The sequence below is a fragment of the Dasypus novemcinctus genome, chromosome 26, assembly GCF_030445035.2.
Source record: "Dasypus novemcinctus isolate mDasNov1 chromosome 26, mDasNov1.1.hap2, whole genome shotgun sequence".
Taxonomy (NCBI): Eukaryota; Metazoa; Chordata; class Mammalia; order Cingulata; family Dasypodidae; genus Dasypus; species Dasypus novemcinctus.
In genome coordinates, this window is record NC_080698.1 from 48,409,448 (window position 1) to 48,437,243 (window position 27,796).

At 42.9% G+C, this 27,796-nt stretch overlaps 1 protein-coding gene across 2 annotated transcripts in view; it reads right to left on the reverse strand.

Annotated features, from left to right (window-relative positions):
• The window catches only part of SEC13 (SEC13 homolog, nuclear pore and COPII coat complex component), a 53,716-nt gene extending 26,545 nt beyond the window's left edge, over positions 1-27,171 (reverse strand). The window contains exons 1-5 of one of the 2 annotated variants that reach the window (XM_004452696.5): positions 27,079-27,171; positions 13,217-13,261; positions 8,848-8,963; positions 6,247-6,398; positions 5,627-5,760 (exon numbers count right to left, since the gene is read on the reverse strand). In XM_004452696.5, coding sequence (XP_004452753.1) covers positions 5,627-5,760; positions 6,247-6,398; positions 8,848-8,963; positions 13,217-13,261; positions 27,079-27,081 — 450 coding nt within the window. In that variant the 5' untranslated portion in view covers positions 27,082-27,171. Of the gene's footprint in view, positions 1-5,626; positions 5,761-6,246; positions 6,399-8,847; positions 8,991-13,216; positions 13,262-27,078 lie in introns of both variants that reach the window. The other variant, XM_071212224.1, reaches the window with a different exon arrangement.
• Between the last annotated feature and the right edge of the window lie 625 nt (positions 27,172-27,796).

Here is a 27,796-nt window from a genome sequence, read left to right on the forward strand (position 1 = left end):
ATGGAGAAGGCAGGACCTCAGCAGAGATTGGTGGTCTTCTTTGCCATGTGGCAAAGGTCTGGGATCGCCAGCAGCTGACTTTGGTGAGAAAGCATCTCTGCTGATGCCTTGATATGGACATTCCACAGCCCTGAAACTGTAAGCTTTTACCCTAAATAAAATCTCTATTATAAAGCCAACTCATTTCTGGTACTTTGCATCAGCAGTCCTGTGGCAAACTAAGACAAGTGTATTCTCATTTTCACTCATCTCGAGATATTTCTCGAGATTTCTCTTGCAGTTTCTTCTTTGACCCACTGATTGTTTAAGAGTGTGTTGTTTAACCTCCATATATTTGTGAATTTTTCAGTTCTTTGCCTGTTATTAATTTCCAACTTCATTCCATTAGGTTGGAGAAAATGCTATGTATAATTTTGATCTTTTACAATTTGTTGAGATTTGTTTTGTGACCCAACATGTGGTCTATCCAGGAGAATGATCCAAGAGCACTCGAGAAGCATGTATATCCTACAGTTTTGGGGTACAATGTTCTGTATATGTCTGTTAGGTCTAGTTCATTTATTGTATTATTCAAGTTCTCTGTTTCACTATTGCTCTGATGCCTAGATGTTCTATCTATTGCTGAGAGTTGTGTATTGAAGTCTCTAACAATTATTGTAAAGATGTCTTTTAAAAAAGGTTTCTATTTTTAAAAAACAAACACCAAATTATTTTTCTGTTATGAAGAAAATAATACCACTAGACAACTCAGTACCCTGGCAGCCTGGTTTCTGAAGTTAAACTGGGCTGCCAAGTAAATCCAATGATAAACGTATAAATCATTGCGCAGAATGTTTTTAAGTTATGTTTGGGGACTATTTATTCAGTGATTCCTATGGCAGGCACATATATTATCTCATTTAATACTCCAAGAGTTCAGTGGGATATTAACACCATTTTATGGATAAAGAAATAATTCTTAATAAAGAAGTTAAATAAGTTTACAGTTACACAGCTGGTAAGAGGCAGGGTTCAGATTTCTACCAACCATGCTGACTAGGAAGTCTGTCCTCTTAGTCACCACACTGCAAGACTACTGGCAAGTGGATTTGGTTCAACTGATAGGGCGTCTGCCTACTACATAGGAGATCCAGGGTTCAAACCCAGGGCCTCCTGACCCATGCGGTGAGCTGGCCCACACGCAGTGCTGATGCGTGCAAGGAGTGCCGTGCCACGCAGGGATGTCCCCCGTGTAGGGGAGCCCCACGTGCAAGGAGTGCGCCCCTCAAGGAGAGCTGCCCCCCACACACAAAAAAAAGCTTAGCCTGCTCAGGAGCGGTGCTGCACACATGGAGAGCTGACGCAGCAGGATGACACAACAAAAAGAGACACAGACTCCTGGTGCTGCTGACAAGAATGAAAGCGGACAAAGAAGAACACGCAGTGAATGGACACGGAGAGCAGACAACAGTGGGGAGGGGGCGGGAAAGGGGAGAGAAATAAATAAAAATAAATCTTAAAAAAAAAAAGACTACAGTTGTGGTAATGCAATCATGAGAGTTAAGATTTCTGAGCACTGTCAACCTGTTCAGTATCAAAAGCTATGAATTTTTGACAATGATGGCAGATACTGTGGAACAGTCAAGAAGACTCTACACAATCATTAGTGTAGTATAGGTGAAAAATTACTGAACTAGGATTGAGGACAACCCTTTGCAACAGGGGGTTAAATTACTCTATTTTCCTCACTGTCTTCCTCAGAACACCTTTCTCATTGGGTACGCTAAACCAACCAATTTAACCAAAAGACAAATAAGACAAAGAAGCAAACAAACAAAACCAAACCAAAAAAATCCCTTAAAAACCAAGGTTCTAAACTCCAATGTTAGGAAAACAGTAAATACCCAAATCATCGTCTTGGAGATTGATACCTGCACATTAGCATATTATAGGCTAAAACAACTGCAGTAAAGGATTCTACGAAACTTTAACCCAGAGTTCCCCAAAGTTGTTTGATGAATGTAATCTCTATTTCCTTTATTTTTCGGTTAGTTACCCCCCAACCCATTCCCTTTCGAGCCCATTTTCATCTTGGGGAACACCAGAACTAATCGCAGGCCTGTTCCAGCTCTGTGGGCCTGCCTCTCTGTGACTATGAATGTGCATCTGGAGGCCAGATGGACCAGACAGATGATTAATGCAAACATTTAGTTCTCTGATGAAAATTCTACCCATGTTTGAGACATCCAAAGCTGATGGAACCGGGTCTTTGCATGCGGGCATGTCACCATTTGCCATTCCATGAAGAGTTGAGTCTCACAAAGCCGCCATATAGTGAAACACTTTTAGTTGGCTCATGTACCCAAGGTTAAGTCACACTGTAAGAGGAACTATCTGACGGCAACAGAGTTCTTTTGAAAATATCCATCTTTCTCTGGGAAAGAGTGTTTATATCCTTTTGCCTACCATTGATATTTGATATTTTCATTTATATCATACTTATAACTAGAAGCACCCAGTCTCTGTGATAAGCAAATTCATTAAATTCTTATGTGCTTTTGTGGTGGTGAATGCACAACATGATTATACTAAAAGCCATTCATTGTACACTTTGGATAGACGGTACGGTATGTGAATATATCTCAATAAACTGCTTGAAAAAAAAGAATAACATTCAGAAAGAAAGTTCACAAAACATTAAAAAAAATTCCTATGTGCAATTTCTATTGGGATGGGTGTTAAATCTAGAGTGGGCTGTGATGCACAGAGAACAAACACCTTAGGAAAAGTGAAACTAAAAATCTCATCTTTCCTTGTGCTCCAATGATTACTTTAAAAATTTTTTAAACAGGACTTTTAGACTTGGAGAGGACTTTGGAAATCCTTTAGTCCAAAGCCCTCCTTCACAGATAAGGTGAGCAAAGTTTGAAAAGCATAGACAGCAGGTCCACAGAGCTTGTTTGTGGGAAAGCTGGGGTTGGAAGTCAGCTGACTCATTGTCCAGTACTCTCTCTTGTATTCTCTTCCTCATTTACATCCTGGTATCAGGTTAGTTACTCTCTTGAGCATTCATTATAATGGAAAAGCTTGCCTCATATCCTTTTCTTTAAGACTCTGGTGGCGTGGAAAGTGTGCCCTGTGCATACTATCAGCTCTTTGATTCTCTTGCCGTATCTACCATCCAGTAGCAGCTGCTCCCTCAATAGCCCTCCATTTTGCCCCCTTTCCCGACCTTCTGCTCCCAACTTGCTCTCCCCTTCCGTTATCTTTGGAAATATGTGTGTGCACGTCCCCATTAGCCTGGGGCAATGAGAAAGAGAACTCTTTGTTTAATGGAGTTTTTCTAGTGCTTGAATTTGCCCCAAGGATTTGGAAGGCTAGGTAACTAAGAAAAGGTAAACAGCCATCCTTTGTCCTTTCTGCTGGTCTGTGTTCCCGTGTGGTGTTAATATAAGGAAGTTCTGAAATAAGGGCAGAAGCTCTATTTGGAGTACTTTTCTGCCCCTGGAAAAGTTCAAGGCTGTTGAATTTTTCCTTTGTGATTCACCTGTAGTCCTTAAGTCATCTTCAGATATCTGATCAAGGAAATATCAGGGTAAAATAAGAAGGTGGGAGACTACAACCAAGTCAGTTTCCTGGCTCATGGGAGTCGGTGGAGAATGTGATTTTTTTTTGGCACTGGAGAGGGTGGAAGCCCTATGCAGGAAGCCCTTTTTGCTGCAGGGGCATAGGAGCTCCCCTTTTCATATTTTTCATTCCTCATTAGAAACCCTGCAAGGGGCAGTTCTGTTTTTTCCATTCTAGCACTTCCCCTCGGACCCTTCTAAGTACCCAGAAGGGTTGTGTTTTTAACCAGAGGTTGAAATGGAATCTCTCTCTGGGTACCTCGGAGTCCCTCTGGGGTAGTGCCCCCCACCCCTTCTGAAGGGCAGCATCCTGGAATCAGCTTAGATCCCAGAGAACCTGTCCCTGGAGATGTCCTGCCAAACAGGTAGGAGGGAAAGTGCTGTCTGCTTTCTAGGGTGGCAAGGGAGGGGTTTGGGATGGTAGCTTTGGAGAAGGCAGGGAGTGGAAAACTGCAAACACAGGTAGGTTCAGCGAACTAACTGGGCATCTCAGAGAACTTTGGGCGGGGTCACCAGTGCATGAGCCTCTTTCCTCTAAAATCCATCTCTTAGGCACAGTAACCCCACTTCACACTTAAACTCACGGAGATTAGGTGGGCGTGGGGTTTGGGGAGGTGGATTCAGGAAAGGCCAGGCCCCAGGGCTGAGGCCCCAGGTGCTGACTCTACTGCCTTGACCCGAGACAACCTGCAGGACAGTCCATACAAAGACGAGGAGGAGCATCCTGGACTTGGGCTGGAGAGTTCAGGAGGCTGGACAGGCCTGGGTCCGTACTGGGGTGCCCTGGGAGTGCTCTGAGGTCTCCTTGAGGCCAGGCTGGTTGCCATCTCCATTGCCAGGTCCCCCTCTCCCTTAAGTGTCACCACTTTTTACCTTATGTGTTTTGGAATACACTGGTTAGGTGCCTAAATATGCTTATATCTTTTTTTTTTTTTAAGATTTCTTTCTTTCTTCCCACCTCCACGTTGTTTGCACTTGCCGTGTCTGTTCATCTTCTTTGCTTCTTTAGGAGGCACTGGGAACTGAACCTGGCACCTCTGATGTGGGAGGGAGATGCCTAATAAGCCACTTCCATTCCCTGCTTTGTTGTGTCTCTTATGCTTTTCCTTGTGTCTCTGTTGAGTCATCTTTTTGTGTCAGCTTTCTGTGCCTGCCTGTTGTGCCAGCTTGCTGTCTTCTTTAGGAGGCAACAGAACCAAACCACAGACCTCCCATGTGGTAGGCAGGAGCCCAATCACTTGAGCCATATCTGCTTCCCTTGTTATTTCTTCTTGGTGGACTGCTGCTTTTATTAATATATAGTGTCCCTGTCTCTTTTAATAGCTTTTGACTTAAAGTCTATTCTGCCCAACATTAGTAATAGTTGCCCAAGCTCTCTTTTGCTTACTATTTACATGGAAGATCTTTTTCCATCCTTGAGAACATGATGTCAAGTGAAAGAAGTGAGTCACAAAAGACTATATATTGTAAGATTCAAATTCCTAGAAACAGAAAGTAGATTAGTGATTCCTGGGGACTGGGGTGTGGATATGGAGTGACTGTTAAGGTAATGGGATTTCTTTAAGGGTGATGAAAATATTCTAGAGTTAGTGTAATGGTTCACAATTTTGTGAATATACTGAAGACTACTGAATTGTAAACTTTAAAGGGTGAACTTTATAGTGTGTGAATTGTATCTCAGTTTTTAAAAAGTAAAAAAAAAACCAACAACATAAATACAAAAAACTTTTCCCAGATTCAGCCATATCCTGAATCACCTGACCCCTTTGACTTGGGAGCCGCTGAGAAGCCAGGACCAACCCCTAACCTGGGCTGACAGAGATTGTACAGCCTGGTCTCCCGGGATGCAGCTTCTGGTCTGCTTCAGAGCGGAGTCTCGGAGCTCTACCAAGCATCTGATCAGCAGCCCCCTCTCCTTGCCCACTGCACGTCACAGACACCACCCCTCACTCCTGACGGAATCTACAGCAGACACACGGCGAGGCCGCAGAGCCCCCCCTCAGCAGGCAGTCTGCACTTACAGTGTGAGCATTGTTGATCTTCTTCACTTCCCACTGGCCCTCCCCGGTGTAGGTCAGCAGGGAGATGGCCCCATCCGAGCTCCCACAGGCCAGGATCAGGCCGTAGTCATGGGGGGCCCAGCACACAGAGTTCACTGTGGGAAGGAGGGAAGCACAGTGAGCAAGGAGGACATGGTATGGCCCAGGGTTCCAGACTTTGATTTCCCAGATGTACTGTTTCTTAAAAAATTAGCAGGGGTCACCATATTCCCAATTGGCTTGATTTTTGCCAATTAATGGCATAAAAAACAAAATCAAACTATCAATAACTAATGTTATCTTTTCTTAAAGTATATCTGAACAAAGAAGTACGCAGGACAACAATTTGAGACTAAAGGCCAGTATTTAAAATGAATAAACTTTGCCTTAAAAAAAACCCACTGTGTTGTTTTTACTTTTTTCATTTTGCTTTTCATTAGGGCTTGGGGTCTTTCCTCAGCTGTGGGCAGGCTAGCTAACAAGCCAACCAAACCCCGGGGGACAAAGAGGCAGCATCACAAGGAGAAAGAACCCAAGGCTTCGACCACGACGCTCTTCCACCCAGACTCCTAGGCCCCCTCCATGTGCCACACCCAGTGCACCTGATGAGTCGTGGCCTGTGTGCTCATGGGTCTTCTCCCAGGTGCCGTTTTCCTCTTTCCAGATGATGACTTTCCGGTCGTACGAGCAGGATGCCAGGATATTGCCATACATGGGGTGGGCCCAGGCCACTTGCCACACAGGACCCTCGTGACTGCAGGGGAAAGAGGTCAGAGGTTGCTCAGAGGGGCAGAGGAACCCACTGTGCTTCCACCAGACAGTAGTTTGGACAGATACGAGTGGCTTCATTAGTTGGAGGAGACTGTGTCTCAGGTGAGAACTGCCTAAGACTTTCAAAAGGGAAAGCTATACAGTGTCACTGCCAAAAGGGACCCTCCCCGGGCATGTGAACCTTGAGGCCCAGAGAGGCTAAGCAATTTGTCTAAGGCACAGAGCTATTAGACACAGAATCAAGGCTTGAAGTCAGCCTCCCTGTCCTGACTAGGCAGAAATCTCCTTTGCCCCAAACTGCATGCAGCAAGTCACTGTCATTAGCACAACAATGAACTGACCTGGGTATGCATCCCAGTGGTCCTCAGTAAATACCTACAGACTGAATCACTTTCCAGATGATCAGCTCCCCAAGGAGGCAGTTATCTGTTTCATTTTTACATATTTCTGCTTTTTAAGATTTGTTCAAAAAGCATTCCTTCCTTTCTCTTCCTTTCTGATCTTTATCCATTCACCTGAGAAGTACTGACTTTTATCGCCTACTTTGTATTAGGCTTTACACCAGGACCATTTCTCTTCCACAAGAGAGCATAAAAGAGTGGTTGTGAGCCCTGACTCTTTCAAATCCCACTCCCCCATTCACGAGCTGCCTGGTCTCAGGCAAGGGCCACACCCTCTCTATGGCTTAGTCTTCTTACCTGAAAATGGAAATTTCAATTAATATTTCCTTCATAAGGTGGTCATGAGAGCTAACTACTTGTGATGATTCATACACAGAGTTTAGAACAGTGATTATACAAAAAAAGGGGTGGGGGGTGGATGTAGCTCAAGTGATTCAGTTCCTGCCTACCAATGGGAGGTCCCATGTTCGATTCCCTCCCTCTCACATTGGAGGCCCCAAGTTCAGTTCCTGGTGCCTCCTGAAAAGATCGTGCCTTGTGAAAAGAAAGGCAAGCACAAACACTGAGGGGGTAGGGAGAAATAAATAAATAAAGTAAGTCTTAAAAAAAAGGGGGGGGAGGGTACAATCAATGCCCATTAGCTAGTACTGCTCCTTATTTACTTCTTTACGTTAGAGCTGGAGAAACTCCAAAGTCAGTACATTCCAAGTCCTTGCAAAGGAGCTGCTACTGAAACTATGAGAAGACTCAATTTACTGACAACTAGCACAGTTTTACCAGGAGAAAAAACAATGAAGGTGTAAATTTTTATCCTCCAATATTTCACATCCTTTGTGCACAAAAGACTAGTAACAGTAAAGGTGACCACTGCTGCCAGCTGAAACCAGGCCTGACCCCCAGGGGCTCCTTCACAAGGAAACTGGCATTTGGCTGATGGAGTGGTTTAATTCTTGACATTCAGGAGAAGGCTAACTTTTAGGCCTGTTTCCCCAAATGACTACTTAGTTCTATTTTCTTCAATTCATAGTTAAACATATACTGAGCACCTAATTTTCAGTTCTTAATTTCTTTTGTGCGGGCTGGTGAAGGCAATGGATGCCTGCAGAAAGTAATGGATAAAATATACAGAACTAGGATTACAGTTATTAAAAATGTAAAAAAAAAATTATGATATAGTGATATTAAGTAATAAGTTCTCATGGCAGGTCTAATAACCTCTGTAATTTAAAGGGATGATGAATATAAATATTTTGAGATAGCTACAACTATAATGTGATAAAAAATACCTAGTGATTTCTACTGGTAACCAAGTGACAAGTACTATGAATATTACTGTGGTTCCTTGCTTACATACGTAATTGAAGGAAACGCTAAATATCAGTCACTGAAAATAAAGAAGCGACTGTTTTCCTACCACAATTCACCACACCTGAATTCTACCCACAAAACTTACTTTGGAGATCTGTGAATCCCAGGTTAAGAAGCGCCAACTACGTGAAAGGCAGTGAACTGGGGGGAAACCAGCAGGGATGTGGCCATAAAAATGGGAGACAGACCTCCTCAAAAATCTTGTAGGGAGAAGGGTAAAGCAAACATTTGTAAATATTCACTGAACACCTGCCAGGGTAAATAGGCCACATTATGGGATGTGGGGCATTATTCTTATTTTAATGCTCTGAATGACACTTAAGATCACACTAGCTATAACTGCAAAAATGTTAACATTTGCCACTCGTAAAAGCAGCCCTTTGTAAAGGCTTACTGTGTGTGGGCCCTGTGTGAGGACTGTGTGCACCACCTGGGAAGGGGTAGCACCATCCCCACCCTGTGGGTGAGCAGAGAGGTGAGCGGACTCATTTGCCCATGGTATTCTAGGGGACATGTGGGTGGCACAGCTGGGCTCCCTCCTGAGCCGCACAACACCTGAACCTCGGCTAAATGTACTGAGGTTCATCTGGGCTCTCCTCTTGTCCTCCCTTGCCTGAGGCAGGGCCCTTCTTTGAGACCTTCCCCATGTTTAGCCACACTTACCCCCTGAGGTCGGCAATCAGGATCTGCCCTCCGTTGCGTACATCAAAGATTTTGACGGACCTGTCGGATGAGCAGGTTGCCAGGCGGGTGCCATAGTAGTCCATTTGGGCATCGTGCTGCAAAGGGAGAAGAGCTAGGGAAGCCTGTGGGTTGGGCAGGTGGAGGCGGGGGCAGTCCCTAGGACAGAGTCTAGTTTGGAACAGAATCTACCTTACTCTACAGGCTACCTCATTTTATTGCACTTTGCTTTACTATGTGTGATGGGCAGGCTAATGCGTCAACTCAGTCAGGTAATGGTGCCCAGTTGTGGGGGCTAGCTGTAATACAAGGACATTTATGGGTTTTAGTCATCAATGAGTTTACTGCATAGAGGGCTGATTACATCTACAATCAACCAGGGAGATGGTCACCAGCAATGAGTGATGTTTTATCTAATCAGCTGAATGACTTAAAAGGGAAAGTGATTTTAGCATTCAGAGAGAATTTCCCAGCTAGTCTTTGGATAGCCAGCATCTCCCGGACACTCATCGAGGACCTTCACTGGACTTTCATCAGAGCCCCTGGTTTGTAGCCTGCCTGAGGAACCTGGACGTGTGCATTTCCGTGGTCACATGAAAGAATCCTGTAAAATCTCATACTATTGAAATATATGTCCTGTTGATTCTGTTTCCCAAAAGAACCTAATAACACTGTGTTTCACAGATATTGTGTTTTTGTAAATTGAAGATTTGTGGTAACCCTGTGCTGAGCAAGTTTATGGATGCCATTTTTTCCAACAACATGTGCTCAATTTGTTTCTGTCACATTTTTTTTATCATGGTAAAGACTGCTTTATTTGTGTCAGTTAGTACAAGTCAATAAATATTGATCCCCAAAAGCTCAGGAATTTATTAGATTACTGGTCCATAGAGAGCTTAATTAAATTGAACCAACTGATTGCTGGAATGATAAACTGAAGTCAATCTTGCTTCTTGGAAAATGAAGCCATGCCCAGCTGATACACAGTATATGCTGTTTCATCAACTGTAGAACCACAGGGGCTCGCACAGGAGGGCATCAGGTAACCTGCCCTTCAGATGTACTGGAATTCCATTATCCTCCTGAAATAGCTTTTGTTTTTCTGGAACTTTATTTTCAAATTGTCTGTGTGAAACAGTACTTAGGGTCCTCTGGGCAATCTGATGAGTAGCAGATTCCTCAGAAAGCTCTGCTGCCTGTCACCATATACATATATATATATATATAGTGAGATACTGGGGGCCAGGGATTGAATCTGGGACCTCATATGTGGGAAGTCGGCTCTCAACCACTGAGCCACATCAGCTCCCAAGTTGGTTTTTTTGCTTTTTGTTTTTAGGAGGCACCAGGAACCTAAACCAGGACTTCCCATGTGGGAAGCAGGCACTCAACCACTTGAATGACATCCACTCCCCACAACTGCTTAGAGTATAGTGTAAACATAACTTTTATGTGCACTGGCAAACCAAAAAATTAATGTGACTTGCTTTATTGTGATATTCACTTTTATTGTGGTAGTCTAGAATCAAACTGTAGCATCTCTGAGGTATGCCTGTGATCTCAAGGATCCTTTACATACTCCAGGGAAGGACCCTTCAAAACCTGTTCTGCAGGGTGGGGGTGGGAGAAGAAAAGCTGGCCTAGCTCCCCTCTTTTTCCTCTTTCTTCTCAGATTCCAACCTGTTCTTAGGCTCCATGGGCTACAGGGGAATACATTAGGGGATAAACTCAGCGCAGAACCAAGGGCTAATACGGACTCAAAACAGCAGGTGCTTGACTGACTCTAGGCCCCTGTGGTCCTCCAGGATGTCCCACTGGCCTGGACACAGGGATCCACTCAGATATCTGAGCTCCTTCCTCTACCCCTGGCACTGAATTCTTTGTATACCTTTGTGCCTGGGCTTCTGCCTTATCTTTCTACTAGAAGTGTGCCAAGTACCCCCAAGGAAAACAATGCCCCGGCACTGCTGGTCCTGCCATGCATGCACTGAATTCCTTGATGCGGATTAACCATACAGACCTAGGGCAATCCCCTGCCCATGGCTCCTCAGGTGTCCATTGCCTGCTGCCCTGCTCTCTCTTGCTTGCTCAAAAAAGCTCCACGGATGCCACTTTCCTCAGTCGTCCCACCTTGGGAGTTTACGGTGCTTCCAGCTGTTACTCCTGTGGTCACCAGGAGCAACTGTGCCCTCTCAAGGGAAGTACACATTTTGTCTGCCTCAGTCATTTCCTTTCATCTTTCTACCCAAGGAAAACATCTCAATTCTCTGGAAGTCAACCCCCTCCAATATTTCAGGCTTTGGTTTTTTTGGAAGGCAGGCAGTGCAGGTGGTAAGAATGATCTTCTCTGCAAGTGTATTTCCAAAGCACCTGTCCTGCAGAATGCTAACACACACTTTGCAAGGAAAGAGGGCATAATACCTAAGAGATTTAAATCCACTTCCTTACTTTATCTGCTATGCAACCTTTGAAATATTATCCAACCTTCTCAAACCTCACTTTTGTTGTCCTTAAAATGGGAAATCTTTTAATGATTAGGGAAATGCAAATAGAAACTACAGTAAGAAACCTCTCCATACCCACTGGATGGCTATAATTTAAAAAATGGAAAATAACAAGTATTGGCAAATATGTGGAAAAATTGGAACCCCTGTTTACTGTTGTGAATGTGAAAGAGTGTGGCCAGTGTGAAAAACAGTTTGGCAGTTCTTCAAAAGTTAAATACAGAATTACTACATGACCCAGCAATTCTATTCCTAGGTATACACCCTCCAAAATTGCAACAGGTACTCATATACCAATGTTCACAACAGCATTATTCACATTTTCCAAAAGGTGGATGCAACCCAAGTGTCCACCCACAGATGAAGGGACAAATAAAATGTGGAATACTTATATATACAGTAGAATATTATTCGCCATAAAAAGGAATGAAATTGATACATGCTACAACATGAATGAACCTTGGAAAACATCATGCTATGTGAAATAAACTAGATAGAAAAGGACAAATATTTTGAGTCTACTTACATGACCCACCTAGAATAAGCAGACAAGAGGTTATTAGGGGTTGGGGAGAGAAGGAATGGGGAGTTATTGTTTAATGGGTACAGCATTTCTCTTTGGGGTGATGGAAAAGTTTTGGTAATGGATGGTGGTGATGGTTGCATGAAACTGTAAATGTAATTAGTGCCACTGAATTGTGCACTTGAAAATGGTTAAAATAACAAATTTTATGTTATGTGTATGCTACCACAATTTTTTAAAAATGGGGCTAATTGTGGTATCTGCTTCAAGGGTTGATATGAAGGTTAAATGAGATATTGAGTGAGAAGTGCTTAGCACAGGGTCTGACATTTAGTGAGCGTGCAGCAATGACATTAGCCAGTCATTACTACTTTTCCTCATTTGCTCCTCAAACAAAACCCACCCAGTATTTTCCTTTATTTTTCCCACTGTAGCTAAAAAGAAATTGAGGTTAGCTCAGAAAAGCTAAGAGACTAGCAACAGAGTTTTGCATTGTTTTTTTTTTCCTATGGAAGACCATGCTGTTTCCAAAGGAGTCTCGAGTGAGACCACATGTGACCGAATTCAGGGAACAGATACATCTCTGAGACCAGGAAACGTCTCAGAACCCCAAAAACAGCGATGAGGGCAGAAAGCCTGGGGTGAAATCATATAAGTTGATGGACCTGGTGGGAATGCTCTTGCCTAATGGTTGCCTAGATTGCTGGGCCCTGCACAAAACAGAGCCTGCATTTTCCTACTGGCGTCTCTAACCTCTGGACCTTTTCCTGCAGCTCTGTCCTCTTTAACCAAGCCCTATGTTTGGCTCTCAGGAGATGTCCTAAGCTAACGACTTCTGGTGCAGAGGGCCTTGACTGGTCTGCTGTCTGTTGTGGTCCTGCCTAGATCTGCCTTGGGCTTTCTTCACTGCTGCCCTCTGTCTTTGTAGCAAGTCCTTTTCCCTCTCTCTCTTCATGTATCGTGCTTTTAACCCCCTTTCCAATGGAGGAAAACCAGTGGGAAAACTACTGCCAAACCTCCCTACCTACTTGGTTTGCATCTCACAGCAAGTCACCTTTATTGGCCAGAAAACTGAGTGTCTTGAGCTATAAACGATTCCCAGGTTCCTCTCATCAGAAAGTGACCAGCCTGTCATAGCTCTGCCAACTGAGAGGACACTTCTGGGGTTGGGACCATACCCCCTAAGGCAACTGCCTGACTGGCAAAGCCGCACTTGCGTTCAAGAATGATCAACAGAAAGGGGTAATGAAAAACTCAAACTGTATCCCTCCTACAGAAATGCCCATGTCTGCAGCCTCCAAGGGAGGGCTGGAAGAATACTTACAATCATGTCCTCATGGGACGTGTCCACGGTGTTAATTACCGACACCTAGAACCACAGACATCAACGATTAATTAGTCAATGGCAGTTAGAATGCAATTTTTTGGGAAAAAATTTATTTTCAAGTACTTTCAAATTTACAGGCCAGTTACAAAAATAATACAAACCCTGTACAGATAAGCCCAACATTCCCCATCCCCTCAGCTATAGCAATAACATTTTGCCACATTTGCTGTATCATTCTAGCAATCTATCCATCATTCTATCAATCCATCTATATGTATATCTATTTATCAACCCATTTTCTGAACACTTGAGTGTGGGTTGTATACATTATGCTCCTTGACCAGAAAATACTTCCAAATACATTTCCTAAGAACAAGGATATTCACTTATTCAAGCACCCTAAGTACAGTTATAAAGTTCCAAAAATTTAAAATCGATATAAAGCTTATAATCTACATTCCAATTTTTTCATATGTCCCAATAATGTCCTTGTAAGCCTTCTCTCATCACTTGTTAGATCCAGTCCAGGATCACATATTGCCTTTACCTCTCACTGTCTCTTTAGTTGTTCCCCCTCTTTTTTAATATTGTGGGAACGTATATACAACATAAACTTTCCCATCTCAACCTGCTCCCACTCTGATCATTCCATTCTGCGGGATGAATCGTATTTCAATATTGTGGTACCCTCAGCACCCTCCATTACTAAAACTTTCCCACCTCCCCAAACAGAAACCCTAAGCCCATTCTGTATTAACTCTCTGTCTCCTCCCCCACCAACCCAACTGCTGCCCCTGGCAACCTGTACTCTGTCTCTATGAACTTGCATATTCTCTGATATTTTCTTTGTCATTACCATGGGGCTTGAATTTAACATTTTAAATCTCTAACAATATCATTTGCTTTGATATCAATTTAACTTCAAAAGTACACAGGAGTTCTGGGTAGATGGCACCACAGGAGGCAGGCAGGGTTCACCTCTCTCATAAGCAACAGAGAAAGGGCCAAAGGTTGAGAGACCTGCTCTGGGGGTCAGCAGAGCAGGAGAGTGCTGCGCAACCCCCAGGAGGGCAAGGGACAGAAAGACAAGAACCCAAAATGGTAACAGTGAATAACTAAACCCCTGTGGCGGCCGGGAAGGGCACACATCCCCTGCCCTCAAGGTGTGTGCCCTGGATAACACCTGTGGCCCACTGCGGCTGAATGAGGGGAACAGACACCTTCCTCCCTGGGAAGAGAAACGGTGCAGTGGAGTGAGGAGAGTGGCTCCTCTTCAGTGAATTTGGCCAGCAAAGCTCACTTTGAATCTTGACTCTGGCCAGACCAGAAACACCAGCAAATGGAGGTTGAAAAAAATACCTTCCTGGAAAGGTATGCTGATGAGTACCATCTGCTAAATGGCTGGGAAACTGCAAGAAGAAAAACTACTTTTAGATCTCTTAGCCCGAACTCCTGGGAGAAAATCTGTGCCTCCATTAGCGAGAATCCTGGCCTGATTTTGATAACTTAAGCTGGGCAATTTTAAAGATTCAGAACAAGCTGAACCAAAAATCAAAGAGCCATGAAACAAAACAAAACAAAACACTAGGCAAGATAGAGAAATTGATTGTCAGAGTAAATTCACCAGCATATGCTAGACATCAGTCAAAAATTACAAACCATACTAGGAAACAGGAAGAGATGGTCCAGCTAAAGAAATAAACCAAATGTCTTGACAAGATACAAGATTTAAGACAACTAATCAGTGATAATCACACCAATCTCCTAAATCAATTCAAAGAATTGAAGGAAAACAGGATGAAAGAGATAAAGGATATTAAGAAGACACTAGAGGGAAGCGGTTGTGGCTCAACTGACAGAGCGTCCACCTACCATATGGAGGGTCCTGGGTTCGATACCCAGGGCCTCCTGACCTGTGTTGTGAGCTGGCCCACATATTGCGCTGCTGCACACAAGGAGTGCTGTGCCATGCAGGGGTGCCCCCCACGTAGGGGTGCCACACACGCAAGGAGAGCCGCCCCGCACTAGAAAAGCCCAGGAGTGGTGCCACACATGGAGAGCTGACACAGCAAGATGATGAAACAAGAACCAAAAAAAGTGACACAGTTTCCTGATGCCACATGACAAGAATGCAAGCGGACACAGAAGAACACACAGTGAATGGACGCAGAGAGCAGACAATGGGGGGGGGGGGAAGGGGAGAGAAATAAATAAATCCTTAAAAAAAACAAAGGATGACACTAGATAAGCAAAAAGAACAATTTGAAAACTTACAAAGAAGAAAGAGCTTTATGGGAATGAAAGACAAAGTGGATAGATTGAAAGTACATTAGAAGGACATAGCAGTAGATTTGAATTGACTGAAGACAGAATTAGTGTTACCGAGGACAAAACATCTGAATTTAAAGAGACAGGAGAAAAGAAAGAGAAAAGAATGGGAAAAAATGGGAAAGGGTCTCAGGAAACCGACAACACAAAGTACACAAATGTATGTGTTAGTTGTGTCCCAGAAGGAGAATGGAAAAGAGGCAGAAAGCATATTTGAGGAAATAATGACCAAAAACTTCCCAACCCTTGTGAAAGACATAAAAATCAGTATCAAAGAAGGACAGCCCACACCCCAAACAGAATAAATCCAAACAGACCTACTCTGAGACACCTACTATTCAGAATGACAAATATCAGAGATAAAAGAGAGGACGCTGAAAAGAGCCAAGAGAAAAGAAAGCATCACATACAAGGGAATCTCAATAAGGTTAAGTGCTGACTTCTCATCAGAAACCACAGGGGTGAGAAGAAAGTGGCATGATGTATTTAAGGTACTGAAAGAGAAAAAGCCAGCTAAGAATTCTGTACCCGGCAAAACTGCCTTCATAAATGAGGGTGAGTTGAAAGTCTTCAGAGACAAAAACTAAGAGAATATGTTAGCAAAAGACTAGAATTAGATACAAAAGGGTGTGCTGCAGCCTGAAAGGAAATAAACACAAGGTCTTGTTTGTTGGTCTTGGAGAAGACGGTAGAAATGAAGGTTATTAAGAAGGGTAAATTAAAGGGCAAAAAGACAGATAAAAGTAAGATATGACAATGAAAAGCCAAAAGATAAAATGGATAAAGTAATGCCTTTATAGTAATAACATTGGTATTAATGGCTTGAATTCCCCAATCAAAAGACACGTACTGGATTAAAAAAATTTTAGCCAGTCTATATACTGTCTACAAGAGAGTCACCTCAGATGTAAGGACACAACCAGTTTGAAGGTGAAAGGTTGGAAAAAATATTTTAAGCAAATAGTAATCAAAAAAGAGCTGGAGCAGCAATACTAATTTTGGACAAAATAGATTTTAAATGCAAAACTAGTATAAGGGATGAAGAAGGTCAACATATATTAATAAAAGGGGCAATTCACCAAAAAGAAACAGCTACAATAAATATGTATGCCCCTAAGCTGGGTGACCCAAGATACATGAGGTACACACTGATAGGAGAAATAGACGTCTCTACAATAACAGTTGGACACTTCAATATATCACTCTTGGCATTGGATAGAACATCTGGACAGAGGATAAAGAAACAAAGAGCTCGAATATTATGATAAATGAACTAGACCTAAAAGACATTTATAGAGCATTATACTCTAGAAAAGCAGGATATACACTCTCTTCAAGTGCTCATGGATCCTTCTCCAGGATGGACCATATGTTGGGTCATAAGACAGGTCTCAATAAATGTAAAAAGACTGAAATTATACAAAAAACACCTTCTCTGATCATAACAGAATGAGGCTGGAAATCAATAATGGATGGAAAAAGGGAAAATTCAATGGAGACTAAACAATACACTCTGAAATAATCAGTGGGTCAAAGAAGAAATTGCAAGAGAATTCAGTAAATATCTTGAAATGAATGAAAATGAGAACAGAACATATCAAAACCTATGGGACTCCCCAAAGGCAATGCCGAGAGGGAAATTTACAGCCCTCAGAGCTTATAGTAAAAAAGAAGAAAGCTAAAATTGAAGACCTAACTGCATACCTGGAGGAACTAGAAAAATACCAAACTAATTCCAAACCAAGCCAAAAGAGATAAAGATCAGAGAAGAAATAAATGAAACAGAATAACAATAACAAAAAGACAACAGAGAATCAACAAAACCAAAAGTTGGTTCTTTGAGAAGACCCAACAAAATCAACAAATCCTTAGCTAGACTGACAATAGAAAGGGAAGACAGAAATAAAAAAGATAGGGGAAACACTACCACTGACCCTGCAGAAATAAGAGAGATCATAACCACTTATTATACAACTGGACACCCAAAAACTCAACAATGTAGACGAGACAGACAAATTTCTAGAAACACATTAACCACCTACACTGACCCTAGAAGAGAAGAGCTCAACAAACCAATCATGAGTAGAGATTGAAACAGTCATCAAAAACCTCCCAAAGGAGCCTAGAGTGCCTACAACTGAAAGCAGGAGAATTGCATCCAGCATCCATGTGAAATCTAAGCCCCCTCTTGATATAGATGTGGAGTGGACACAACCATTTACAGTCCACAGGATGGAGGAATAGAATATGGATTAGAGTGGACTTACTGATATTCTATTCATGAACTACTGTGATTAGTAATTGAAGAAAATGTGGCATTGGTGTGGAGAAAGTGGCCATGGTGGTTGCTGAGGGTAGGCAGTGGGAGGAAGAGATGTGATGTGGGGGCGTTTTCGGGGGTTGGAGTTGTCCTGGGTGGTGCTGCAGGGACAGTTACCAGACATCATATGTCCTCCCATGGCCCACTGGGTGGCCTGGGGGAGAATGTGGGCTATGGTGTGGACCACTGATCATGAGGTGCAGCGGTGCTCAGAGATGTATTCACCAAATGCAATGAGTATCTCAGGATGATGGAGGAGACTGTTGTTATTGGGGGGAGGAATGGGGTGAAGGGGGTGGGGGGTATATGGGGACCTCATATTTTTTGAATGTAACATTAAAAAAAATAAAGACAAAACAAAAACAAAAACAAAAAAAACTCCCAAAGATGAAAAGTTCAGGACCAGATGGCTTCACAGGTGAATTCTACTAATATTCAAAGATGATCTAATACCAATCTTCCTCAAGTTCTTTCAAAAAACCAAAAAGGAAAGAATGCCAACATCATCCTAATACCAAAACTAGATAAAGATATTACAAAAAAAGAAAACTATAGACTAGTATCTCTAGTGAATACAGATACAAAATCCTCAATAAAACACTTGCAAACCGAATCCAAAAGCAGTAAAAGAACCAAATATCATGATCAAGTGGGTTTTATACCAGGTATGCTAGGGTTTTTTAACAGAAGAAAATCAATTAGTATAATAAACCACATTAATAAATAGAAGAAAAACCACGTGATCCTCTCCACTGACAAAGGAAAGGCATTTGACAAATATAGCATTCTTCCTTGAGAAAAGCACTCCAAAAGATAGGATAGAAGGAATCTTTCTTAAGATGGTAAAGTGCATATATGAAAAACCTACAGCTAGCATTGTACTCAGTAGCGAAGGACTGAAAGCTTTCCCACTGAGATCAGGAACAAAACAAGGATGCCTACTGTTACCACTGTTATTTGATATCGTGCTATAAGTTCTAGCTAGAGCAATTAGGCTATAGAAACAAATAAAAGACGTCCAAATAGGAAAAGAAGTAAAACTTTTGCAATTTGCTGATACTATATCTATAAAATCCTGAAAAATCCACAACGAAGTTACTTGAACTAATAGACGAGTTCAGCCAAATGGCAGGATACAAGATCAATACACAAAAAATCAGTAGTGTTTTTAGAGGTACCAGAGATCGAACCCAGGATCTTGAACATGGGAAGCAGGTGCTCAACCACTGAGCTACACCTGCTGCTTTTTTTTTTTAAAGGATGTGTTAGGGATTTAACCTTGTACGTGCAAAGCAGGCATTCAACCATTGAGCTACACCAGCTCCAAAATTTTTCTGTGACTTGGTATTAAAGGGGACCTCCTTAGGGCTAGAGGTGACCTTCAGTTCTCTTTTTAACTGAATGCTCAAAGAAATTCTACGCCCACTGAATCACTTTGATCTTTTTTTTTCAGGAGGTACTGGGGATTTAACCCTGGACCTTGTATATGTGAAGGAGGCACCCAACCACTAAGATACACCTGCTCCTCAGTAGCATTTCTAAACACTTCTGCTGAACGATCTAAAGAAGAAATCAGAAAGATAAATCCATTTATAATAGCGACTAAAAGAATAAAAAATTTAGGATTAAACTTAATTAAGGACATCAAGGACCTGTATTCAGAAAACTACAAAACATTGTTAAAGAAACTGAAGAATACTTAAATGGAAGGACATTCCATGTTCATGGACTGGAACACTAAATTGTAATCCTCATAAAAACCCCAACAACCTTTTTTGCAGATATGGAAAAGTCAATTATCAAATTTATTTGGAAGGGTAAGGGGCCCTGAATGGCCAAAAATGCCTATAAAAAGAAGAATGAAGTTGGAGGACTCTCACTTACTGACTTTAAAACTTATTATTTAGGAACAATGATAAAAACAGCATGGTACTGGCATAAAGACAGACAGATTGACCAATGGAACCAAATCAAGAACTCAGAAATAGGCCCTTACTTCCACAATCAACTGACTTGGCTGGGTCAGAGCAGCCGAGTCAACAAATGGTACTGGAGAACTGGATATCTATAACCAAAAGAAAAAAAGAGGACCTTACCTCACACCTTATAAAAAAATTAACTCAAAATGGATCAAGGACCTAAATGTAAAAGCTACAATCATAAAACTCAGAAGAAAAAGTAGGAAAACATCTTCGAGATTTTGTGGCAGGTGGTAGTTTCTTAAACTTAACATCCAAAGCACAAGCAACAAAAGAAAAAAATAAATAAATGGGATCTCCTCAAAATAAAACACTGTTGTTCTTCAAAGAAGAACAGTGTTCTGTCAAGAAAAAGGGAAGCAGACATGGCTCAACTGACAGAGTGTCTGCCTACCATATGGAGGGTCCAGTGTTCAATTCCCAGGGACTCCTGAGACGTGTGGTAAGCTGGCCCATGTGCAGTGCTGCTGCATGCAAGAAGTGCCATGCCATGTAGGGGTGCCCCTGCGTAGGGGTGCCCCATGTACAAGGAGTGTGCCTGCATCCTGCAAGGAGAGCCGCCCTGCGTGAAAAAAGTGCAGCCTGCCCAGGAGTGGCGCCGCACACATGGAGAGCTGATGCAGCAAGATAATGCAACAAAAAAGGGACGCAGTTTCCCAATGCCGTTGGATAATGCAAGTGGACACAGAGGAACACAAAGTGAATGGACAGAGAGAGCAGACAATGGAGGGAAGAGAAATAAAAAAAATATAAATCTTTAAAAAAAAGAAAGAAAAAGGCAGCCTACTCAACGGGAGAAAATACTTGGGTCAACGGGAGAAAATACTTGGAAACTACATATCTGTAAGGGTTTGATATCCATGTTGTATAGAGATAATACAACTCAACGATAAAAAGATAAGCAACTCAATTAAAAAATGGGCAAAAGACTTGAATAGACATTTTTCTGAAGTGAAACACAAATGGCCAAAAAGCACATGAAAAAATGCTCATCACTAGGTATTAGAGCAATGCAGATCAAACTACAATAAGATACCGTTTCACACCTTATAGAATGGCCATTATTAAAAAACAGGACGGGAAGTGGAAGTGCCTCAAGTAATTGGGCTCCCGTCTACCATAAAGGAGGTCCAGGGTTCGAGTCCTGGGGCATCCTGGTGAAGGCAAGTTGGCCCGCGCAGTGAACTGGTCCACAGTGAGCACTGGCCTGTGGGGAGAGCTGGTGCAGCAAGATGACACAACAAAAAGAGACACAGAGGAAAGACAATAAGAGATGCAGCAGTCCAGGAAGCTGAGGTGGCGCAAGAGATTGAACACCTTTCTTCCACTCTGGAAGGTCCCAGGATTGGTTCCCACGCCATCTAAAAGAGAAGACAAGCAGACACAGAAAAACACACAGCGAATGGACACAGAGAGCAGACAGTGAGCGCAAAAACAATGGGGGTGAGGGAAAGAAATCTTTAAAAAAGAAAAAAAAACCCAGGAAACTGCAAGTGCTAGAGAAGATGTGGAGAACCAGGAAGACTCCTTCACTGTTGGTTGGAATTAGGATGACGGTACAGCTTCTATGGCAGAGAGTTTGCATTATCTCAAGAAGCTGAATATAGAACTGCCATTTGAGCAAGCAATCTTGATTCTGGGACTCTGTTTGGACTGAAAGTAAGGACGCAATCTGACATTTGCACATGATGTTCAATTGCTAAATATGGAACCATTCATAGTCTATCAACCAATGAATGGATAAACAAAATGTGGTATACATACACAATGGAATACAATTCAGCTAATGAAATTGGGATGAATATGACAGTAAGGATGAACCTTGACGAAGTCAGATATAAAAGGACAAATATATAGTCTCACTAATACGAACCAAATACGATGAGTAAACTCACAGAGGTAAACTCTAGAGTAAGTTGAAGGTAAGTTGAGAATGGGAGATAATGCTTAATGTATGTAGCATTATTAGTTAGGTTAATTGTAAAAGTGTAGAAATGAACAGAGCTGAGAGTAACACATTATAATGAGTATAACTAACACTGCTGATTTATAAATATGATTGTGGCTGAAAGGGGTAGTTTGATGAAGTAAATGGCAATTGAAAGGCAACTAGAGAATAATCGAGGGAATGTAAAACATACTGATTTCAGTGATGGATGAAGACTGGTTAATAGTATAAATAAAAGAATGCTCTTCTGGGAAGCGGATTTGGCTCAAGCAATTGGGCCCCTGTCTACCATATAGGAAGTCCAGGGTTCAATGCCCAGGGCCTTCTAGTGAAGGCAAGCTGGCCCATGTGGAGTGCTGCCCTAAGCAAGGAGTGCTGGCCCATTGGGAGTGATGACACAGCAAGATGATGCAACAAAAAGACACACAGAGAAGGGTCAATAAGAGACGCAGCAGACCAGGGAGCTGAGGTGGCGCAAGAGAATGATCGCCTTTCTCCCACTCTGGAAGGTCCCAGGATTGGTTCCCAGGACCGTGTAATGAGACTACAAACAGACACAGAAGAACACACAGCGAATGGACACAAGACAGTAGACGATGGGGGTAGAGAGAAATAAATAAATCTTAAAAAAAAAGAATGGTCTTCTTTTACAAAATGCTAAGAATATAATGATACATGGGAAAACCATGACTAATGTAACTTATGGACAATAGTTAACAGTAACATTGTAATATTTTGCAGCAAAGGCAAGAAGGTATTTTTTTCAATACTAACAGACAACAATTGGGGGGTATAAGGGAGTATGGGATTTTTCTTTTTGGAGTAATGAAAACGTTCTAAAAGTGAACTGAGGTGATGACAGCACAATTTTGTGATAAAAATGAGAGCCACTGAGTGTACACTCTAAAGTACAAAGCATGGGACTGTATAACACAAAGAACCCAGAGGGGGAAGTGGATGTGGCTCAAGCAGGTGGGCACTCATCTACAACTTGGGAGCTCCCGGGTTTGGTTCTCAGTGCCTCCAAAGAAGAGAAGTAAGACAACAAGCTGACACAAGATGATGCAACAAAGAGACACAATGAAGAAACACAATGAGAGACACAACAAGCAAGGCGCAGAAGTGATTCAAGTCATTGGGCACTTCCCTCCCACATGGGAAGTCCCGGGTTCGGGTCCTCCTTAAAAAAAAAAGACAAGCACACAATGAACAGACATAGAGAATAGTGAGTGCAAAAAAACAGGATGTGTGTGTAGAAACAACTAAATAAAATAACTTAAAAAAAAATCCAGTGGTAGATGATGGATGGTGCTTTACAGGACAAGTATGAGAATGTTTTCTCATGAATGATAACCAATATACAATACTAATACAGGGTGTTAATAATTGTGTGGGTTTGGGAAAAAAGTCACCAAATATAAGATATGGGCTATAGTTAGTAGTAATATTTTGAAGATGCTCTTTAATGGTTTCTGACAAATGTTTCACAACAATGCAAAGGTGTGAGGAGCAAAGGTGGTGAGGAGCTGTATGGGGGCCTTGTATGATACTATGCATGTTTGTTTTGTAGGTTCACTAATTTTCCTATACATTTATTGTTTATGTATGTTCATGTATAAGTTATATACTGCAATTAAATTTTATTAAAACAAAAGTATGCAAAAATGGTCTTCCTATACCCCTTTAACCTCCCACCTTTATTCAGTTCTTATCACAAATTACATGCTAAGACTTTAAGTCCAAAACCAATGATTTCTCATTAAATTTTTTTTTTTTTTTTTTTTTTTTGAGGTACTGGGGGCTGGGGATTGACCCTGGGACCTCATATGTGGGAGGCGGGCACTCAACGGTTTGAGCACATCTGCTCTCTTCTCATTACATTTTATGTAATTGCCATTTTGATCTTGTAGGAATTAGTAAGTGGGGTTACAAACCAAATAGATTGCCAACTTAATCTCAAATCCTCCAAAGGTTTCTAAAGTTCTTGACTGCATTTGTTTGTTCCTTCATTCATTTGTAAACACTCCAAGCACTTATTTTTGCCAAGCATTGTGCCAGAGACTGGAGATATAAAGATGGATAAGAGGTACTCCTTGCCCTTGAGAAGCTCACACATAAATGACTATCACATGGCATGACAAATACTTTAATGGTGATTTATTTATATGTCCTAGGGACCTGGGATACTGGTGGTAGTGGAGGAGGATGTAAACTGGAGTTCAGATGATGAGTAACAATTCTGCCAGGTGGCGCATGTTAAAAAAGTACACTAGACAGAGAGAACAACGCAGCAAAGACGCCGGGGTTTGAGAGTGCTGGATGTGTGTGGGAAAATGGCAAGTCCAGGCTCCCTTTGAGGGTGAGGAGGGACCCAATGGCGCTCTGGCTGGTGCTCCCTTCAGAGATAACAGCTTCTGATGTTCCAGGCAGTTTCTACATAACAGGGTGAATACCTAAGTCTTGGAGACTTGTTTCAAGTCCTTCCCAAGTCTGTGTGTCCTGGACCACCCCCATGACAGACAGACCCTATACTGTCACCTAGCAGGAGTTATATTTAGGGCTGGAACACAGCTGTTATGGTCATTACCTTCCCACCCATTCTTTGAGATCCTGCTCACATTACATACCCATACTGAAAATTCCCAGATAACCCAAATGACTAGACTCTTCTGAATATCTTCAGCACTGAATGTCTACAACACTCTGTTTTCTCTCCTGACTAATTGAGCTTCCTGGCGCCAGGGTCTGACTCATCTGCAGATTTTGAACCCCTTCAAATCATCAGGCACAGTACTTGGCAAACAGAAGGAACTTAGTGACTATTTGTTGAATGAACAAATGAATGACCAAAAACTGACATTTTCACTTTGCTCAACCACTAATCTCTAAATTCTTCAGATATAAAGGGACTGAAAATGAATTTTCAGTTTGGGATTGATATTTTCCAATTCCCCTATTTCATCTTTTTAAACAGAAGCCCTGCAGATATAAAGTTTGACTTGGGTTTTCAGAAAGGTGGACACTTGAAGAGGATGGCTGCAAAGCAGGACAAAATGGACACACCAAGTAAGCACAGATTCTTTCATGAAATTCTAGACTCTTTAAAGAGAGAGACCTAAGGACTGCAAAGGAAGTAAGGAAGACAAGGGGGAAAATCTGTGTATAGAGTTCTACAGGTTTCAAAGTGCTTTCACATATGTGCTATGATGTACAAAGGGCAAAGTTATCTAGGGGATCTGAATCTCTGGACTGACAATATGATAGCCAGGCCCTGAGCCTCAACAGACTTCAGCTCCTACACTCTGATTTATTGGATTTATCTCACTCAGCTAACATGGAGGTGAAGAAGGTCAACCACCACACCATGGAGCCTAGAGTGCCTACAACTGAAAGCAGGAGGATTGCATCCAGTATCCATGTGGAATCTAAGCCCCCTCTTGACATAGATGTGGAACAGACACAACCAAGCCAAGGTCCACAGGAAGGAGGAATACAGTAAGGATTAGAGTGGACTTAATGATATTCTATTCATGAACTACTTCTGGTTAAATAATCGAGAAAATGTGGCATTGGTGTGGAAAAAGTGGCAATGATGGCTGATGGGTGCGGGGAATGGGAGGAGGAGATGAGATGTGGAGGCATTTTCGGGACTTGGAGTTGTCCTGGTTGGTGCTGCAGGGACAATTACCAGACATTGTATGTCCTCCCATGGCCCACTGGATGGAACGTGGGAGAGTGTGGGCTATGGTGTGGACCATAGGCCACGGGGTGCAGCGATGCCTAGAGATGTACTCACCAAATGCAATGGATGTGTCATGATGATGGGGGGAGAGTGTTACTGTGGGGGGAGTGGTGGGGTGGGGACAGTGGGGGTGAATGGGGACCTCATATTTTAATGTAATATTAAAAAAAAAAGAATAAAAACAAACAAACAAACAAAAAACAAAGGGCAAAGTTAATCAAGGCTGTCTGACAAAGTCAGGAACTGAAGCCCAGAGAAGAGAAAACACCTGGCCACTGTGACAAGACTAAGTAAAGGCAGAACTGGGAATAGAGCCTCACCTAACTACCAACACACAAGACTGCCTATCTAGAACATAAAGTAGCTGTTACACTGAATTCCCTAAACCCAGTGACTGAAGGCTACGTAAAGCCAGGAATAAAGTTCACTGGGAGCCAGTTTCATAACAGGTCACCAAAGGACCTTAGAGATAACAAGCATTTATTGCTAACCACTCTCATCCACCAGAGTTGGTGAACCATGATTCTCAATGTATGTGTTTTAAGCTCTTAGAGTACGTCCTCAATACCTGGTTATCTGTTCTTTGTTGTTGTTGTTTTTAAATACTGAGGCGGTACTCAAAAAACAATCCAGCTTTTCAGAGTGAGCTAACAAGTTAAAAATTCACTTAAAATGAGCAGAATGTCACAGCATAAGAGACCATATCTGATCAGCAAGTGAAGAAGCTCCAAACAAAAGAGCATGCTGCAGAGCAAGAACTAAACCCAGTGTCCTGACTTCGGGTTCCTCAAGTCTGTGCCTGAGCGTGCATTTAATGAAACCCCACTCTGTGCCAGGCTCAGGCTGGATGCTTTCAGCCATTAGTTCTCAATTCAGGCATTCACTCAATGAGTAAGTGTGGAGTGAATATACATTGTGGATACCACGAAAGTAAAAACGGAGTCCCTGACCTCCAGAGAGTCCTTCAGCCCATCCTTACATCAGTTTCCTGAAGTGCTCATCATAGCTAGGGCACCTTCTGTGGGTCCCTGCGCTAGGCAAGAGTTCAACAACCATCTCTGCTGTGAGAGATGGTAGGTGGCAGAACAAAATGGTTAAGAGGATTCGAATCTCAGCTCTCATTTACCCGCCTGCAAGACGCTTCATCTCTCTGGACCTCAAGTTTTCTCGTTTGTAAAATGCTGAGAACAACAACACCCACTACAAGGAACTATTGGCAGACTAAATATGAACAATGCTTGGAACCGAATAAAGGCTCGGGGCACAGCAGCTATAGCAGCACTTTTGGTTTTGTTTGTTAAGGGAAGAAAGGAGCAGGAGATGCGGCAGTGGCGCGGCAGAGTTCCGGGAGGTTCCGCGGCCTTCCCCTCGGAAAGGTCCCGAGAGGCAGGGCCAGAGCCTCCCAAACCTCGAAACCGTAGAGGACAGCCCCTGCCCTGGGCTTGAGGCTCAGCGCGGAGGAAGAATCCGGGAGAGCGAGTTCTGTCAAGAGAGCAGACGCGCCGAAACCCCCTCGACGTCTCGGACCCCAACAACACTCACCATGACTGCAGCGGTAGCGGATCCAGTCCTCGGACGTGGCAGCTCCCAGGGGCGCCGCCAAACTGTCTACTTCCGGCGCCGGCTGGCAGAAGCGTCCGGCTGGCAGAAGCGTCCGGCCAGCAACCTAGCGCGGCGCACTTGAAGGTTCCGCGCCTTCCAAAGGCTGCGCCCCGCCCTCTCGTGGCCCCGCCCCTCAGCCTTAAGGATCCCGCCGGCCAATGGGATAAGGCTCAGGTTTCCACGGCGACTCTGGCCCAGGGCAATTTGCAGTCTGAAGCTCAGTAAGGTTTTCCCTTTTGTAGGGTCCTTCCTTCCTTCCCTTTTCCCGAGATCCATAAATAAAAGAAAGGATTCATAACTACAGCTTGGCCTGCCTCCCTGCGGGTCTGGATGCGACTGGCTTATATGACGCAACATTGTGGGATGATTACGGATCTCACCCAGTACTTTCTTGTTCTTAGTCCCTCCTCAGGACTCAAGGGCTAGGACTGAGAAGGCCAGGGCCTCCGAGACTTGTTACCCCCTTTCTCCCCAAGCCATAGGGCCAATGTTTCCAAACTGCCCCTTCCCCACAGTCCGGGATCCTGTGAGTCTGCCCGATCAGGTAGATCTACCAGGCAAGGAGAGTCCTCAGCTAGGTTCTTGCAGCTAAAGCCCAGACCCAACCACCATTGTCCCCAAACCCCAGGTCCTTCACTGCCCAGGTGAGAATGCTGCA